Source organism: Symsagittifera roscoffensis, chromosome 1 (genome assembly GCF_963678635.1).
Source record: "Symsagittifera roscoffensis chromosome 1, txSymRosc1.1, whole genome shotgun sequence".
Lineage (NCBI taxonomy): Eukaryota > Metazoa > Xenacoelomorpha > Acoela > Convolutidae > Symsagittifera > Symsagittifera roscoffensis.
This window is the reverse complement of record NC_087062.1, coordinates 96,163,353-96,184,432: the sequence shown is the minus strand read 5'-3', so window position 1 is coordinate 96,184,432 and position 21,080 is coordinate 96,163,353. Positions and strand designations below refer to the sequence as shown.

At 35.0% G+C, this 21,080-nt stretch overlaps 1 protein-coding gene across 1 annotated transcript in view; it reads left to right on the top strand.

Moving 5' to 3' along the window:
- Positions 1 to 21,080, top strand: part of LOC134841087 (ryanodine receptor 2-like) — a 168,306-nt gene that overhangs the window by 56,491 nt on the left and 90,735 nt on the right. Inside the window, exon 49 of the mRNA XM_063856871.1 lies at positions 20,604 to 20,872. Coding sequence (XP_063712941.1) covers positions 20,604 to 20,872 — 269 coding nt within the window. The remainder of the gene's footprint in view (positions 1 to 20,603; positions 20,873 to 21,080) is intronic.

Here is a 21,080-nt window from a genome sequence, read left to right as displayed (position 1 = left end):
AGTCTTGTTTCGCGCAGCAGTGAAATAATTCAAATTTTGTTTTTTTTTCTCGGTGTTTATAAAAATTGGTCGAAATATTTTGATGAAATCACGGTATTAGTTTTATCGCTCAACATATAAAAAGCTCCAGTAGTTTACTAGAGCTTTTTTTCTGCGTATTTCATATCGGCTTAGTCAACTTAAATTGCTCCGTTTTTGAGGGCAAATTTAGTTTTTTTTGATGATTTAGAGCAGGATCTAAGATTGTTTCAAAGGGGGCAGATTTTCAAAAAATTTCAAAAATTTTGTCGAGCTTTCTTTAGAAAATTTTGAAAAAACAGACCAAAAAAGGCGTTTTTAAGCAATTTTTAGAAAAAATTTGACCAAAAAATCGCGTTTTTTTTCGGCGCTCGCTCCCCTCTCAAAATCAATATATAATGGCGCCAAAGGCGCTTTTAAAAAATTTTTAGGGTCCGTCGCCAAACATGAATATTTCAAAATAGTACAAAGGGGGAAGCCTTTGGGTCGGCAGGGGGTCGAATTCCTGAGGGAGTGAGGGAGAAGGAGCGTCCGCCCCCCCCCCCTCAAATCCGCTGGTGATTTAGAAGGTTTGAGGAGGGCTGAGGCGTAAAACTTTGGTTCAATGTTCTGGTTCAATGGGAGTCTATTTATTCAATTATTGTCGGCTTAGTTGCCTCTCTGTGAAGGTACATATTTTCCTCGAATTGAGCATCAATTGAGAAAAACATATGAAATTTTGTACGATTCTTTTTTACTTTGTGGCTTTAGTCTCAGTTTTTAGACGCTTGCAACGCTTCGTTTGTGTCATATCGCAAAAGTTCAGTTGCGCTTCTGTGTAAGTTGTGAAAAAGTAAATATAACCAGTAAAAGTTTTTGGAATAATTCCAGAAAAAGTTGAGTTTATCTCAGACCACGCACAAAAAGCAAAAAAAAGAACCAAAAATGAGTGAACAAATGGTTTGAAAATACTTGTAGCCAAATTGCATAGCGACTTCTGATTTTAATTGCAATTGTTGCATGTTCCAACTGCGACAACTTGTCGCTATGCTGGAGTTGCGACGTACAAATTAGTTTTGGGTCTTTCTATAGGTCTTTTGCATTCTAAAGTCAGATTTAGAATCGTTTTTCTGGCAGAGATCAGCTTCTGTTCTCCGATAGCAAAATGAAAGCGCGCGAAAATCAATTAAAATTTAGCTTTAGTTTTAAATAAGAGTGAAGCATAAGCTTTTTCATACAGTTAACGTAAGACGCATTTCAATTTTCAATTCGAATCAATTCTTTTTTACCTGAAATTGGTTTTTTAAGCCTTCAAACTGCCCTAAAAGAACTGTTTTGATGCAATTCTTGAATGTTTTCGTCAAATTATTACTTTTTGTTCTTTTTTCTGTGATTTGACTTACTAAAGGTATTTTTTTAAGCACGTTGTTTTGCTGATTTTATGCAATTCAGAAGAAAATTCGAAGTATACAAAATCAAAGCAAATAAACAAGTTTTGGACCACATTAATTTTGTCAAAAACTTTTAAAACAAAAACGACAACTTAAATTTACAAGAAATCACAAAAATTTTTTTAAACGTTCAATGCGTTTTTATTGCACTAGCAGCACTAAAAATAACCAATGACTCATCGCTCTAAGAAGCAAAATCTTCAATTGTTTTATCATTTGCAAAAAATAAAGACTTTTTACTAGGTTTTTTTTTAGCTTTCATCAGATCACGACGGAAAGATTATTATTAATTTTTTTTCTCTGATATCGTAATTAGAGCAAAAAAAACATTTATAATCAAAGCTAATAATTTTCTAAAACGTAAATGAAACGCTTCAAATAAGTTTGAAGAAAGAATTGTTTCGTTTGGTTTTTCCGTTTGAAGTTTTTCAATTAAAATCAATTGGTTTTGAAAACGAAAACACGTTCTTAAAATTAAAAAAAACTTTGGTAAAATAGTTTAAAAAAAGTGTAAAATAACAGCGAAATTAAAATTTATGAATAAAACCTCTTGGAACTTTGAACTCTATAGTTTTCTTTTCATGTATTCAAATTGATTATTGGGCAGGAAAGCAAACAGAAAATCTATTGGTTAATTATTCCTGCGTCAATCCATTAAGACCCAAAAAGATTTTAAAACAAAAACACCTGAAAATTGTTATCACACACTTCCATAGCCACCTGAATTTAACACAATTCTCTGCTCCGTTGTCTCTATCTGGACCAGGGGTGGATTTAGGGGGAGGGGGCGGGGGTTGCGGACGCCTCCCCTCCCAAGGATTCGACCCTTTGCCGACCCAAAGAGTCCCCCTTTGTACTATTTTGAGATATCCTTTTTTGGTGACGTGTTCTGACTTGAAATCAGAAACATAATTCTTAAACTTTTGACTTGAAATTACGTGTTTGCTCGGTTGATAAAATATCACCAAAAGCAAACATTACAGCATGTGTTGTTTCTTTCTGATTGGTTTAACCAACAGATGGAATGTTGAAAATATCAAAATCTACGGTATATAAGCCAAGCGAAAATATACCAAACATCACTTCATCACTTTCTCAAAATCTCAACTCTCACAACCACTCTCATACTGAGACCCCCAACCATCCTAATAACCAAAATCTCAAATCTCTATCTCGATAACTATCAATCCATACCCCAATGTCTCTTGATATAAAATTGATGTGTGTCCTCTATATTTGAAATAATATACCTATTTACGAGTGAAAGAAACTTTGTCTGTTGAATAAGAATAGGAAAGTCTTAGCAACATTCAGAAAGACCCCTTGTTCTAACTAACTGCGATTTGGTCGATCGCATAAGTTAAGTCAAGTTAGTTTGGAATAATTGGTGCGACCAGTGAGGCACACAAGTTTCAAACATTCACTCAATTTTCAAAATCTCAAAAAACTGAGATTATCAAAATTTCAAAAAGTTGAAAATTTCAAAAGTTGAAATTATCAAAAATTCAAAAATTGAAATTATCAAAATTTCAAAAAGTTGAAAAGTTCAAAAATTTAAATTATCAAAATTTCAAAAAGCTGAAAATTTCAAAAGTTGAAATTATCAATATTTCAAAAATTTCAAAACTTTAAATTGGATATCTTAACTTAAAAAAAGTAAGATGGCCGATCACCCAATCACCCATCCTAACTTGTCTTTTGTATCATTCTCAGGAAATGATTCAGACCTAAACGCAAAAGCCTTTTGGACTTCAGTTGAGAATAAAATTGTATTTTCACTAGGGCAACGACCCACAGACGCTGGCGCTCAGCCTAACTATGATCACAGACAAAAAAGTTTGTTTGGATCTCTATTAACAGAAACAGCTCTTGAATGGTATACTGATGAAGTAACTAATGCTACTACTTGGGCTGAACTAAAAAATCTTTTTCTTAAAAGATTCACTGATGGTAGAGATCGATTCAAGCATCGAATTGATGCTGAAAATGCCACTCGACAAGAGGGCGAACTAATAAAAAATTACTTCCATAGGATTAAAACATCAGCCGACAAGGGTTGGCCTGAAAGCATTGATACTACTGTCCATGTTGATGCCGATGCACAGGCATTGGAAAAAAATATACAAACGAGACAAAGAACTCAAAACTATATAGATTTCTCAGTTAAAGGTCTAAAACCCTTAGCTCTGAAGCAGAAAGCTCATGAATATATGACAGAAAACCCCAACGCAGGATGGGAAACGTTTACAAATCATATAATTACAAAAGATTTAACTTTTATCGTCGCCACTGATCCTGCAAACAAAACCTGGACAGATAAAATGACATCACTAGAGACGCAAATAAAATAACTAACCAAATTGATTAAAAATCAAGAGGTTAGTGCCATAAACGAACAACATTCCTTTCGGCGCCGAGATCCGGATGTAAAAGGCAGACAAAATAATACACGCTTCTGTGATTATTGTAGGATGAACGGTCATTCTATCTCTAGATGCTCTAAGAAACAAGTCCAGGACAAAGTAAACAAACTTCGCAAAGAACTAACAATAAAAAATGATTGAAAAGTGTCATTTGAGACCGACTATAAACGTAACCGAAATTTCTCAAATCAAAGAACTTACAATCAAAACGATCAGTCCAGAAACAACAACTTTACAAATCAAAGCGGTCAATCAGGAAATTATGGAAATACTCCAAATTTCCAGAATCAAAGTAACTATGGTATTCGTTATCATTGTAACTATAGCAAAAACGGTTATCCAAGAAATAATCAACAGCCATCATACAATTCCAATCCCAGGCAAAACGAGTCATATGACGAAAAATACCCAAAACAAAATACTTTCAGAGTTAATGAACAAGCTGCAAAACAGCATTATGACCAAGAGAATAGGCAATCCAGCAGTGATCCTAGAGGTCGACAATATAATCAAACGGATATAACCGAACAAATAGTCGTGATTCTGATAGATCAAGATCACCAGGATTCAGAATGAATCAAAATCAAGTTGAAAATACCCATTGGGTAGAAGAAGAAACTAACTACTGTAACGCACTGACAGATATGTTTCCTTTAAACTATTAAAGTCTCCGAAGCCAAGTGAAGAAGGAATCCAAAAGCAAGGATCTATCTCAATCTGTATCATTTCGCCATCGGAGACACAAATAAAAATAGTGGACTGGAAATTGAATTTATGGTCGATCCAGGATCAACTTGTAGTATCATAAATGAACCAATTTATCGAGAATTAAACAAAATTGGACAAAAACTGGCTCTTTTCAAATCCCATAGTAAAGCCAAAACTTACAACGGATCTGAAATCCGTATGCTTGGCCATACATCAATCGTTTCATGCTTTAATACCGACGGAAAGTATCCAACAAACCACAAAGTCTGGATAACAGAAGAACGCACTGTTAATCTATTAGGAATCGACTTCTGTCATTTGTTTCTTAAAGCCCTTTATTTTGATATCCCAGCAGTGGAACTAAAATCCAAAGATGGTGTCATCTCATATGGCTCATTAAACAATGATAAAGAATATCCGAATGTTTCTAAAATAGAAACAACCCGACTTAAAGATCCCCTATATATCTCACACCGCTCCTCACATCTGTATAAACATACAGCCGAAACATATTTTAAAAAGGGAACTACATTTCTTCCACACAAAGACACGTGTAAAATTGGTTTAATTTTCATGAATACCATTTGTGTTCAAACTGAATACAAACTCCCGATTTTAATTGAAAATCAACAAGACCACCCAGTAACCATAAATAAAGGCGTACTCGGATATGCAGTAACAGATATACAAGGAGAAGAAAAAGTATATGCAATCCAAGATTGCGATGAATTTACAGCAACTATTCTAAACGAAAGTTCAGAATTTGACAGTTGTTTCATGTTAAACACAATTGTAAACACCACACAAGAATGTAAAAGCCGAGTTTATGATTCTTGTATAAAATACATCGATTTCCGACAACAATCTATATTCGAATCAAACATGCCAATTGCCCAATGCATTTCTGCTGATAGAGCCATGACCCAAGGCTTTGCCGAAATGGTCTGTCGACGATATACAAAAATGAGAGATTTTTGTAGCTATAGTAATAGCAGCATGAACGAAATCATCGTTTATCGAGATTCCAGTTCCGGACAGATAGTTTACAATCTGATCACCAAGGAAAGATATTTCCAAAAACCTACCTATCAAAGCATTCACTATGCACTAGATGAAATGAAACATCATGCGATTGCTGATAATATTCGTTGTATTGCAATGCCAAAAATTGCTTGTGGTCTAGGCAAAATGGATTGGAAAGAAGTTTCTAAAATCATCGTCGATGTGTTTAGATTCTCTGGAATCACAATTAATGTCTATGTACCTGGTTGGGAACTCAGTAGCATGCCTGCGCTAGAAGTATTTGATACAGAAAGTGTATCAGAAATATTTGAACAAATCGGTTCTGATATAGTTCAGGCCTGTAACAGCGAAGGCAAACTAGCCACCGATTTCTCGGCTGATGCAAAAAATCTTTGCCGACCACTCGTTCGAGATCAGTTCACAAAATATAGGAACAAAGAACAGAATGATCAACTGATCAAATTTATTGTAAGCGAAACATTTAAATCAGACGAACATTATACATCCAACCAGCAGAAAATTGATAGCACTATTCAATTCCTTTCCGAATTTGATTTCACACAAAGTGATCTATCGGACGATGAGCTTGTCGATCTACTCCAAATCATCATACAAGACATTGATGTTTATTCTCATCATAAGTACGATATTGGAAAAACGAAACACAAGTTCTATATACCTCTTCAAAAAGATGCCACATTCAAAAAGCAACGACCAAGCAAAATACCCATCCATTTACGAGACAAACTCGACAAGTTAATGGACGAGCTAATACAAGCTGGTATAATACGCGAGTTAAACGAAAATGATGATATGAACTCCTGGTTCGTAAATCCTGTTATAATACTTCCTAAAAAGTACTACGTAAAACTAGTATTAGATGCTCGGTACCTAAACTCAATAACCGATACTAGTAATTGTAGCTGGCCACTTGAACCTTTACAGGTGTTGATGACTCGGATAAATGGCTCGTATTTTACGAGCAGTGATTTATCATGCGCTTATCACCAAGTGCCTCTCACTGAAGAAGCTCAAAAACTTACAAGTTTTATTGTCGGAGGACGACAATATATTTACCAAGTTGGTTTTTATGGTTTAAAACCAATTCCGAACTTCTTTACTAAACTAATGAGATACGCTTTCGGTCCGCTTATAAAAACAAAAAAGGCAATAACATATATTGACGATACTCTTCTACAGAGTAAAATTAAAAACGAAATGTTTGATACTATCAGAGAATACCACTCTTTGCTTCGCAAAGCAAACCTTAAAGCAGCTCCCGATAAAACATTTTTTTTTTCCTACAAAAAGTGAAGTTCCTTGCTCACGTGGTATCGGAAGAAGGTCTTTCTCCTATAGCTTCTCGCATAGATGATATAAAAAACCTAAACCTAAAATCACCCGAATCTAAAACCGAAGTACTGGGTGTTCTCGGAGTAATGGGATTCTATAGTACTTACATAATTAACTTTCATGTAGATGCGAAATGTCTATACGAGCTTGCAAACACCGAAAACAAATTTCAATTGCTACCATGTCATGAAGCCGTTTTTCAGAAATTGAAAGACAAATTTTGCCATGATATTGCTAATGCAATCCCAAACACAGATTACCCATTTCACATTCACGCCGACTCTTCGAATGTAGGAACTGGATGTATTTTAATCCAAGCCTTTCCAGACGGAAAGAAAATTGTATCCGCAAACTCCAGAGTTTTCGATAAAGCCGAACAAAAAATGTCACCACAGCATCGTGAACTATGTGGTATTATATCTGCTCTTCAAACATATGAATTCTATATTATAGGTTCACCATTCCTCATATATCTGTATTGTGATCATCGACCAATTTTGTTTGTATGGTCCAGAAAAGGACAACTTTCACACCGATTTTTTACATTTCAAGTTGTGCTCACCAAGTTTCATAATCTAAAAATTATCTACACAACAGGCACAAACTTAGCTTTCCCTGACCTTTTAAGCAGAAATGTTCCAATCGCTGATATAAAAAAATATCAAATTGAACATAAAACAATTCCAAATGAAATAAAGTTTGTTCTAGACACCGGAGAACAAATTAATTATTCAATGCTTCACAAAGAAGACAAAAATACAACACACAACGATTGCTATCCAATCATTGCTCAATTGCATGGTGGAAAAAGGAAACTTATTGATATAAGTGAAAAAGGTGGCTTCAGCATTGAAGAAGCACCAGATTACTACGAAGAATCTTGCAACGCAATCCAGAATATAACAGAGTTTTTTAAATTTGGCAAACAAATCAACCAAATAAAAAAATTGTCAACCCAAAATATTTACGAAGAAATACCTGAAGAACTTTTCGCTCTGGATGACGATCTTGATAACCAAGAGTGGATAGAACTTTGCGAGGGAAATGTCGAACAAAGTTTAATTGACGAGTTTGAACAGGCAAAACAAGATTTTGAAAATAGAACTAAAACATCAAAGCTAATTGAACCAATTAGCTTGCACTCAGAAAAAGGAAAAACTGATTCATTAGATTTAATCATTAAATTGACGGATTTCGCAAAAATTGCTGCTCTTGACGTAGAAACAACTGTCCAAGAACAATTAAAAGATTCAGTAATTGAATCTGTCAAAAAATGGATCAAAAGAGGTACAAAACCAGAAACCAAACCTCATCGACCTCATGATAAAGCTATAAGAGCTTATCTTCGACAGTTTGATCTCCTGTTCATCGAAAATCAAAATGAATTATTGTGTATTCATGAATATAACGATGATTGCTCCCAAACCCCAAAAATATATTTGCCCCTATCATTATTTCTCAACAGTTTCAAGCTAGCCCATAGTCATCCATTAAGTGGTCATCACGGAGAATCAAAAACATTAGAAAGTAATAAAAGATACTTCTATTGGCCCGGAATTTCAAAATGGGTAAAAATGCTTCTTCACGATTGTCTTGATTGTCAAAAAAACGAGCCAAAAAGAAAAGATTTAAACGAAGCTCCTTTACAGCAATGGGGTCAACTAGAAACAACACCAATGAAAACAATTCACATTGACCACAAAGGTCCACTCAGACCAATGAGTAACGGCAAAAACTATTGTTTAGTTGTTGTAGACGCATTTTCTCGATATATACAAGTATATCCTTGCAAACACGCCGATTCAAAGGAAACAATCAATCTCCTTGAAAAATATATCACATCATTTGGCATTCCACAACATATAAAAGCACTTCCATGATAATGGAAGTGCTTTTATAAGCAATGATTTCGTTCATTGGTCATTTGAATTAGGTATTACACTTAAACCAAGAACTATATACGCACCGTGGACAAACGGCAAAGTTGAGGTCCAAAATAAACATTTAACTCAATATTTCAGGCATTTTATAAATGATGCTGGTTCTGATTGGTCAGAACTGACAGACAAATTTGCTTTTGCTCACAACACCGCCGTCAATTCAAGTACTGGTTATACGCCATACGAAATCGTGTTTGGCATTAAACCACAAATTCCGATAAGCCTAAAACTAGGATTATTTCGTGATAATGATAAACGATGCATATCAGAATATTGCACCGGCCTTTCGCCTCATGTTCGTAGTGAAGAAAGTGTAAAAATTGAGAAAATTGATAAATTACTCCAAAACCGAATATCCTCAGAAATTTTAAAAAGGGAGAACCTTTTTAAAATAATTTACAGCAATACTTATATACATTGCCGCCGCGTCACTAATCAAGCGCATTATTTTCGAAATCAACATAAGCTAGGTAAACCAATCAAAATTGGCAGTAAAGTTTTGCTTGAAAATAGATCTAAACCACTTTTAAGGTCACAAAAGCTGCTACATTTAAGATCTGGCCCATATACTGTAGTTGAAAAAGTAACAGATGTCAACTATAAAATAGAAAACGAGGCAACCTCAGAGAAAAAAATAGTACACTGCAATCATATTGTTGAATACTTCCCAAAAGAAAACAAAAAGCCAAAATTGGTTACTGAATATTCAACCGATCCAATGTCCGATGGTTTTTATAATCATCTAACAAATCGACAAATCGACGATTTTAATCAGCCCAAAAAGACTGAATTCGCAAATTATTCCTATTGGCCAGTGATAATTAGTGGATATCAACATATGACAAACCACGATTCTGCAATTAGGAACTCTGAACAAAATAAGTCGCCAAAACAAAGTTCTGATTCTGGACAGGAAACTATGAACTTAAGGATTTTATTCGAATCAACATCATTCAATCCCGATATACAGCCTATTACTAGTTCTACGCCATACCCAAAACGTGTATTAAATGAACTAAGTGAACTCGATGGCCAAAGTAGCTCGCAAAGCCACCGGAACCTTAGAACACAGTTTCATGTTTCACCACCCCAAAATTTTTATCAGCTTTCTAATAATTCAGCAGGATTTTCAAATTATGCTCAATCCCGAAATAATTCAGAAAACTACTACAAAAATAGCCTCTATACGCCTATTCCTGAAGTCAGCTCAGAAAGGCCAAAAAGAACTAAACGTCCCACACAAAAATTCGGAAATCCAATTCCATCTAGTCTTATATCCAGATGTGGAAGAAATTAAAGACAAATGGATAAAATAAAATAAATTTATTTTTTTTAAATTTCGCCCCAAGGCAACTTTGACTCAAAATTATTCGCTATTTCATGTATAATTTTATTAGCACACAATAATTCTAGAGTCATTTTTTCGCTACTTTGTTCTGACTGCTTGCTTTTGGCTACTATCTGCAATACCGGCTCGGGTTGCGACCACGCCATTGTAATCCTTTTTAGCATATCTAGCTTTTCTCGTCCGTTCTCCATGAACATGCTTCTATAGAACTAAGACAACAATAAAAACATTAGTTTTTAAACGAAACAAAAACATTTATGTCAAAATATAACTGTATTAATGAAATTGTAATCAAATGCTCAAAAGTATACTCACATCCTCACCAAGGAGCAGACCGATCAACTCTATTGAATCGCTGGACAATTGGTCAATTTCCTCCCAACAATTGGACATGATATCAGCATTCCTATCCAAATTGAATTTTATTATTTGGGCTGACCACCATTCGGCTTCCCGCAAAAGCGGAACGTCGAACAAATAATTGTCGTTAGTGAATAGTAGGTACTCTACCCTTGAAATAAGGAGATCTGAATTATACAAAAACTCAAACATTTTTTTTTCTCTCCTCCCTTTTCTCATTACTTATATCCTAAAGCGGAATACTTTTCAAAGGCTCTAATTTTTCTGGATACTTGAGCCAGTTATCTGAATCATCTTTTGTAGCCATATTTTCAATCAGTTAGTAGTCAATAAATTCAAGACGAAAGCTTCTAGTAAAGTACTAATCTCTGACCAAATGGTGAGAACATATGGTTATTTGCAAACTCAGACATATCACTACCGTCTTAACTTGCAAACTAAACCCCTCCCAACGGCCGTAGACACGTGCCAGTAAAAACAAATACGGCACAGTATAGTATGTCAATTATAACTGAACAGCCGGGTTTGCTAAAACCTGTCCTAAACAAACAAATTTTATCAGAATCTGATCTATATAAACCAGCAAAAATAGGCCCAGAATCATTCTTTCAAAAACTTCTCAACCTCCAAAACCTTCCTCTGATACTTCTCAGCAATTGCAAAAATCAATAAATTTCAAACATAATGTCTAAAATCACCGATCTCGAAGAAGGTGAAATAATGGACCTTGATCAATCAACGGACCAAATAATCGATGATTTGCTGAAAGAAAGTATAATTTTTATTTTCCGCCGCCGTCTAAAACTAAAAAATTTTTGGTTTGCTATATACACTCTTTTAATATTTCCCCAACAGATCTGCGCTTTTAACCCAGAGGACAATCTCTACGCTAATACAGCAAAAGAGCTAAAAATTGCGCATTTCATTTTGATTGTCAACTAATGACATCAAATAAAATGTTCTCACTTAATAAAGTAGCTCCCTGCAAAATACAACCTGAAAATATCTAAACTACAACAGCCGAGGTTACTCTTTACCAACGGCATTATAGTACAAAAATTAACGCGACAATGTGTCGTATAAAACGCCAAACTATCCGATGGTTTTGTGATTCTTTCGATTCAAGCGGAATAGACGCTCGCCAAAATATAATCACAACTGATATACACATTTCCCCTGATACTTGTAAGCACGCCGCCGAACGGGGATATGTTAACTTAGGATACTCAAAAAATATTCCTTTTCGCTTCGACGAAAAAATCGTCACAAATACAAATAGAGGCAACGTTGATGGCGAATACCACAACAAATGCAGCGATCGTTCTTGGATCCATTTGGATACTTTCGAATCAAACATGCAAAATATTTTCCTTAAATGTCAATCTAAAACATGGCACCGTTAATAACTGGCAAAACATTCCATTACCTTGTCCTGTATATGAAAACGGATGTGAAACAACATCACTCGACCCTTTTGCATATACTTGGAACGAGCCCGAAAACTGCATTTTTTCGGTTCTCAATAAATTTGAAGCAAAAATGATTCGAAATGAAGAAAATTATTATATTGTAAAAGACTCTTTTACTAAAATATCCAACCACCATACTCGAGGTGGAGACACTCAACAATTTATGTTAAAAATACTAAATAAACCACAATCTTTATGTGGACACCCAAAAATTGTCTACCCGACCCAATACGAATCATTGTTCTTAGCATACCAAAACGGTTTTAATATGGATACTGGTTTACAAATAAAGCCGAGTGCTAATACAGGAATTATTCATTCGGAACCAAATTTGACTAACGTAAAATACGCAAAAAATGAAATTATCCCTTTGCACCAGGACAAATAGACTACGAAGCTCATCTAGGAACAAAACTAGATTATATTCTTTTTCGATGCTTTTACATGCTTCGAACTGCCGAATTGGCACTTTTAACGAATCAATGTGAGTTAAAACGCTCTATGATTCTCAATACTTTAATGCTCTCTATCGAAAGCCCGCGTTTAGCCGGCTATATTTTGACCCAAAACAGGTCTATGTTCTTAGAGACCAATGGCAATGTTGCCTGGCTCTACCACTGCCCAAAATTTTATTCTCCATTACAATTAATGGATGCATGCTATAATCGGATACCAATTATGTATCGCGAAAAAATTCATTTCGTCGACCCGATCACTCGACAAACTTTTAAATCGGCAGATCAACAAGACTGCTCCGATAAGCATTTAAATCTTTATCAACTAGATGTTGATAACGATAATTCTTGGATCGAACTCACACCCTCTATTACTAGAGTAAAAGGTCCAGATCTTTTTAAGCCGAAAGAAATTAAACGGCAAGTAAAACACTCTCTTGCATCTAGTCATGATGCTTCTATTTACACTTATGCATAAATGCAAAAATTTTGGAGCATGATTAGTGATCACTCTGAAATGAAGGGTGTTTTACAAAAAGTATCCCAAACTTTTCTTAATGCAAGAAAACACTTCTATCCGGACTCGAGTAGTCAAAACGGATCTACGCAAAACATATACTTAGATAATCTTATCTCGCCTGATTTTTGGAAGAACGAGTACACTCGTGTTTTTGGTACAATACAGTACTATTTAGAAAGATGCGGAATAATATTCGCCTCTTTCCTTTTCGTCAAGTTTATACTCGACTCTCTTGTATTTGTAATAAAAGTATTACACATACACAAACTAACCGGCCGAACTCTTCATTTCGGAAAAATTATGTTAGCCGTCTCATACAATATACTTTTCACTTCTATAGTGACTTCAATATTTGCTCAAAATGAGAACGATCAAAATATTGAGCTTGATCATAGGCCTCAGGCACCTCAACAAGAGGATTCTGAAAACGAAAATCAGGATAAAATTTATACTAGACTCCAACTAGTTGATTACAATAATCGACCAGCTGTACCGGTCTAATTTATTCTATGTTTTAGGATATGCCCACTGATCTTCTTCACACTCCACTTGAAGAAGATTTGCTCGATTTCGAAAACCTTCTGTCTCTAAATGACCCTATGGAAATGCCATCCAAAATAATCAACCCGATTAATCAACCAAAATTGAATACCAATTTTAAAATTCCAAAAGTGAAAAATTCTAATTGCATTCAAAAGAGAAAAGCAATTGTCCGACCTTTCAAAATTCTCACCTCTTCTTCAACTAGGCAAAACCTGGATTCTGAAGCTGTAATAGTTCACCAATCTGTAAACTCTCTAGAACTTGAATCAAAAATCGCGATTCAAGTCAAAAAAGAACAAAACTTCAGCCCCAGGAAACCACCAAATTTTGACACCAGTCTAAATTATGCACTCTCTGCCTTTATTAACCGATTTAAGATAGACACCTATCACCCTTACCAAAACGGTAACGGTGCATACCGTCTGGTTAATGCACAACTCCCCCATCAACACATTTGTGTTCCTGCAGCCTTTATAACTGCTCAAATGCAGACTCCAATCCTTGACTCCTACACGAATCAAGTGCAAAATAATTACATAAACGGTTTAAATCGCATCAACCAAATGCAGAAAACCAAAACAGTGCTCCGGGAAAAAAATAAGGATCTCAGCAATAAATATCTGAGCCTAAAAACCCAGGTGGAAGGAAACTATTAGTTTCAAGATTATCTATTAACCTCCGTCCTTTTGTTTTTAAACTCCAACTGTGATTTGGCCGCCGCCACTTTACAAAGTATGTATGCTTCTTCATTTATAGTCCAGCATTGCTGATAAGTATACTCGCTAAACCAAATTTGAAAAAATGTATTTGATGTTATATTTCTCAAAAGTATCCAGCTGTGATTTGGCCGCCGCCACTGCTCTACTCTACATGCATATACACTACAAGCTGCCATTCTTCAACCGACTACAAGCAGCCATCCATCAACCGACTACACTACAAGCCGCCACTTTACGAACAAACTATCAAAATCAAAACTAAAAACTTTACGCAAACTTTATTAAAACTTTTTTGCTGTTTTGTAAATTATATTATGCTTTTAAATTTTTTGTCAACGGAAATCACCGTTTAACAATCACCCTATAAGATGGTTGGATGTTCTGAATTGAAATCAGAAACACAATTATTAAACTTTTACCATCTGTTCTGACTTGAAATCAGAAACATAATTCTTAAAATTTTGACTTGAAATTACGTGTTTGCTCGGTTGATAAAATATCACCAAAAGCAAACATTACAGCATGTGTTGTTTCTTTCTGATTGGTTTAACCAACAGATGGAATGTTGAAAATATCAAAGTCTACGGTATATAAGCCAAGCGAAAATATACCAAACATCACTTCATCACTTTCTCAAAATCTCAACTCTCACAACCACTCTCATACTGAGACCCCCAACCATCCTAATAACCAAAATCTCAAATCTCTATCTCGATAACTATCAATCCATACCCCAATGTCTCTTGATATAAAATTGATGTGTGTCCTCTAAATTTGAAATAATATACCTATTTACGAGTGAAAGAAACTTTCTCTGTTGAATAAGAATTGGAAAGTCTTAGCAACATTCGAAAAGAACCCTTGTTCTAACTAACTGCGATTTGGTCGATCGCATAAGTTAAGTCAAGATAGTTTGGAATAATTGGTGCGACAGTGAGGCACACAAGTTTCAAAAATTCACTCAATTTTCAAAATCTCAAAAAACTGAGATTATCAAAATTTCAAAAAGTTGAGAATTTCAAAAGTTGAAATTATCAAAAATTCAAAAATTGAAATTATCAAAATTTCAAAAAGTTGAAAAGTTCAAAATATGAAATTATCAAAATTTCAAAAAATTGAAAATTTCAAAAGTTGAATTTATCAAAATTTCAAAAAGCTGAAAATTTCAAAAGTTGAAATTATCAAAATTTCAAAAATTTCAAAACTTTAAATTGGATATCTTAACTTAAAAAAAGTAAGATGGCCGATCACCCAATCACCCATCCTAACTTGTCTTTTGTATCATTCTCAGGTAATGATTCAGACCTAAACGCAAAAGCCTTTTGGACTTCAGTTGAGAATAAAATTGTATTCTCACTAGGGCAACGACCCACAGACGCTGGTGCTCAGCCTAACTATGATCACAGACAAAAAAGTTTGTTTGGATCTCTATTAACAGAAACAGCTCTTGAATGGTATACTGATGAAGTAACTAATGCTACTACTTGGGCTGAACTAAAAAATCTTTTTCTTAAAAGATTCACTGATGGTAGAGATCGATTCAAGCATCGAATTGATGCTGAAAATGCCACTCGACAAGAGGGCGAACTAATAAAAAATTACTTCCATAGGATTAAAACATCAGTCGACAAGGGTTGGCCTGAAAGCATTGATACTACTGTCCATGTTGATGCCGATGCACAGGCATTGGAAAAAAATATACAAACGAGACAAAGAACTCAAAAGTATATAGATTTCTTAGTTAAAGGTCTAAAACCCTTAGCTCTGAAGCAGAAAGCTCATGAATATATGATAGAAAACTCCAACGCAGGATGGGAAACGTTTACAAATCATATAATTACAAAAAATTTAACTTTTATCGTCGCCACTGATCCTGCAAACAAAGTCTCGACAGTTAAAATGACATCACTAGAGACGCAAATAAAAGAATTAACCAAATTGATTGAAAATCAAGAGGTTAGTGCCATAAACGAACAACATTTTTTTCGGCTTCGAGATCCGGATGTAAAAGGCAGACCAAATAATACACGCTTCTGTGATTATTGTAGGATGAACGGTCATTCTATCTCTAGATGCTCTAAGAAACAAGTCCAGGACGAAGTAAACAAACTTCGCAAAGAACTAACAATAAAAAATGATAGAAAAGTGTCATTTGAGACCGACTATAAACGTAACCGAAATTTCTCAAATCAAAGAAATTACAATCAAAACGATCAGTCAAGAAACAACAACTTTACAAATCAAAGCGGTCAATCAGGAAATTATGGAAATACTCCAAATTTCCAGAATCAAAGTAACTATGGTATTCGTTGTCATAGTAGCTATAGCAAAAACGGTTATCCAAGAAATAATCAACAGCCATCATACAATTCCAATCCCAGGCAAAACGAGTCATATGACGAAAAATACCCAAAACAAAATACTTTCAGAGATAATGAACAAGCTGCAAAACAGCACTATGACCAAGAGAGTAGGCAATCCAGCAGTGATCCTAGAGGTCGACAATATAATCAAAACGGATATAACCGAACAAATAGTCGTGATTCTGATAGATCAAGATCACCAGGATTCAGAATGAATCAAAATCAAGTTGAAAATACCCATTGGGTAGAAGAAGAAACTAACTGCTGTAACGCACTGACAGATATGTTTCCTTTAAACTATTAAAGTCTCCGAAGCCAAGTGAAGATAGCAATCCAAAAGCAAGGATCTATCTCAATCTGTATCATTTTGCCACCGGAGACACAAATAAAAATAGTGGACTGGAAATTGAATTTATGGTCGATCCAGGATTAACTTGTAGTATCATAAATGAACCAACTTATCGAGAATTAAACAAAATTGGACAAAAACTGGCTCTTTTCAAATCCCAAAGTAAAGCCAAAACTTACAATGGATCTGAAATCCGTATGCTTGGCCATACATTAATCGTTTCATGCTTTGATACCGACGGAAAGTATCCAACAAACCACAAAGTCTGGATAACAGAAGAACGCACTGTTAATCTTTTAGGAATCGACTTCTGTCATTTGTTTCTTAAAGCCCTTTATTTTGATATCCCAGCAGTGGAACTAAAATCCGAAGATGGTGTCATCTCATATGGCTTATTAAACAATGATAAAGAATATCCGAATGTTTCTAAAATAGAAACAATCCGACTTAAAGATCCCTATATATCTCACACCGCTCCTCACATCTGTATAAACATACAGCCGAAACATATTTTAAAAAGGGAACTACATTTCTTCCACACAAAAACACGTGTAAAACTGGTTTAATTTTCATGAATACCATTTGTGTTCAAACTGAATACAAACTCCCGATTTTAATTGAAAATCAACAAGACCACCCAGTAACCATAAATAAAGGCGTACTCGGATATGCAGTAACAGATATACAAGGAGAAGAAAAAGTATATGCAATCCAAGATTGCGATGAATTTACAGCAACTATTCTAAACGAAAGTTCAGAATTTGACAGTTGTTTCATGTTAAACACAATTGTAAACACCACACAAGAATGTACAAGCCGAGTTTATGATTCTTGTATAAAATACATCGATTTCCGACAACAATCTATATTCGAATCAAACATGCCAATTGCCCAATGCATTTCTGCTGATAGAGCCATGACCCAAGGCTTTGCCGAAATGGTCTGTCGACGATATACAAAAATGAGAGATTTTTGTAGCTATAGTAATAGCAGCGTGAACGAAATCATCGTTTATCGAGATTCCAGTTCCGGACAGATAATTTACAATCTGATCACCAAGGAAAGATATTTCCAAAAACCTACCTATCAAAGCATTCACTATGCACTAGATGAAATGAAACATCATGCGATTGCTAATAATATTCGTTGTATTGCAATGCCAAAAATTGCTTGTGGTCTAGACAAAATGGATTGGAAAGAAGTTTCTAAAATCATCGTCGATGTGTTTAGATTCTCTGGAATCACAATTTATGTCTATGTACCTGGTTGGGAACTCAATAGCATGCCTGCGCTAGAAGTATTTGATACAGAAAGTGTATCAGAAATATTTGAACAAATCGGTTCTGATATAGTTCAGGCCTGTAACAGCGAAGGCAAACTAGCTACCGATTTCTCGGCTGATGCAAAGAATCTTTGCAGACCACTCGTTCGAGACCAGTTCACAAAATATAGGAACAAAGAACAGAATGATCAACTGATCAAATGTAAATTGTAAGCGAAACATTTAAATCAGACGAACATTATACATCCAACCAGCAGAAAATTGATAGCACTATTCAATTCCTTTCCGAATTTGATTTCACACAAAGTGATCTATCGGACGATGAGTTTGTCGATCTACTCCAAATCATCATACAAGACATTGGAATAGACGGACCCAAAAGATTTCTGAAGGAGCCTTCGGCGCCAATATATAGTAATTTTGAGGAGGGAGCGCCTGCGAAAAACCCCACTTTTTTTGGTCAACTTTTTCCAAAAAGTACCTAACGCCTTTTTTGGCCTGTTTTTTTTCAAAATTTTGCCTGCGGTGTAGAAAGTTTGACCAAAACAGGGGCTTTTTAATGCTTTGGGAGAGCTCAGAAAATCAATTTGGTTGACCAAAAAAAACCCACCCCCTCAAGAAAAGCCTAATCCTAGATCCGCCCATGAAGAGAAAAATAATGCAATTGAAGAACAGGTCTGAATTCAGATAGAAAAAAATATAAATGGCTGATGTGATCTGATTTTACAAATAATTTATTATGTTTTGATCAGGACTGTAAAATTTGATTGGCATCTATATAAACTTTGATAAACATATTACGATCAACAACTTTTAATTTCTTGTTATTAATACTGAAGACTAAGATTAAGAAATGTTAAATCAGATTTACATCCAGTCAAAAGTTTGCAACAATCTAGGTAATTGCGAAAAATGCAATCCAAGGTCAACCAGAAAACACACAAATATTTTTTTTCGCTATGAGTATGTTGACTCTTTGTGTATGCCCGTACCTAGCAAATTTTCTAATTCAGATCTGAAATAATTTTTTCAAATCTAAACTTCAAATCTGAAATGGGTTGTGAAATGTTTAAATAACGCTTGGATGTTTTAAGGATGGACTATTTCAGATCTAATTTCAGACCTGAAATTTCATTTTTCTTGGTTATTTCAGTTCTGAAAAAATGTATTCCCGATCTAAATTTTGATCTGAAATTTTGTCGTTCTTAGCTATTTCAGATCTGAAAAATAAATGATTATGACTCAATTTTTGTTATTTTGATACTTTTGTATCTGACAGCTTCTGATAGCTACTAGCAGGTACGCAGCAAAGTCTCCAATGGGAGACTGCTAAAATATGTTTGCCCAAGTATGAGATAAACATTATAAAACTAAAAACTAATTTGTGTGCTCGAAACGCATAAATTATTATTTAACAAAAAATTTCTCAGATCTAGTTTCTTGCACAGAAAATCCTCTGGGTACGGGTGAAGTTTGTACTACTTTTTGAATCTCTTTTGAAGAATATCGGAATTCAGACAAGCCTACAATTGTTTGATATCTGAGGTTTCTTTGTGTGCACATATCTTTGTGTTGGACTTTCCTTCTTGAATAATCTGTTTGTTTTTCAAAAATGTGATCGGACAATTTTGTGCTAATTGCACTGGAACCGATTATCCTTGTTATATTATACGAGCGGTCTATGAATATTCCTTATGAGTAAAAGCTATTAAAACTAGACATGTTTCTGTTGACATACAGCCCCGTAACCTTGCGAAAATTTGATACTGTAAAATGCTGAGATAATGTGCTCACGTAGCCCAGTCAGTCAGCGAGATGTACATATAGACAGTATGAGCAATGCAAATTTCGGCTGGTATGAGTCTACCCGAGAGCAGATACAATTTTCAAAGAAGATTTCCGATTTCCGATTCCTATTTTTTCGTTTATATGTACGCTAAGCAACTCAAACTGAAATTTGCTAAATTAATTGCAAAATTCAGTAAAAATTAGTTATAGCCCACCCAAAATTTTTTTTGGAAAAGACAAAAAATTACAACAAAAAATGTCGAAAAAGTATCTGCTCTCGGGCAGGTTCGAACTCCCGACAGCAGTATATGTACGGCGCTCTAACCGACTGAACTACGATAGCGCAGGAACGTTTATTTATAATGTTCTAAATATTTTTGTTTCTTCATTAAGATAGAAAAAAAACGCCAATTTTTATACCGATATAGCTTGAAAAATTATTTGCCTTACTCTGAAAATAATGATGATGCTAATCTATTAAAAACGCCAAAATATTTTTTTTCTTGTTCCAGCATATCCCAGCCTCCGAGGTTCTACTCCTCTGGACGTGGCGGCCGCTTCCATCAAAAACAACGAGGAGCTAGCTCTGGCACTGCGACAACATCACCTCGAGAGCGTGATCAAATGTCTGTGTGATTGTGGTCTGGCTAGCAATCCCACCCTTCTATCCAGGGGTGTGGCAGATATCGGCTGGGATCCGGTGGTGGGCGAGAGGTTGTTGGAGTTCCTCAAAACTACTGTTTGGGTTTCGGGTGAAAGCGTGGAGCAAAATGCGTTCCAGGTAGAAAATCGCTTTGTTACCGAATGCATATTCATAAATTTGTACGAGTACATTTAAAAATGACATCCATAAAAATGGTAAGAAGGTTTTTTGATATTGCATTATTTTCAACTTCCCTCTGTGTAAACTTTCCTCGATGTTTACAGAAAAAATTAAATCTTGGTTTTGATAATGCTATTCAAGATCATTGGAAAAACTCTAATTTTCA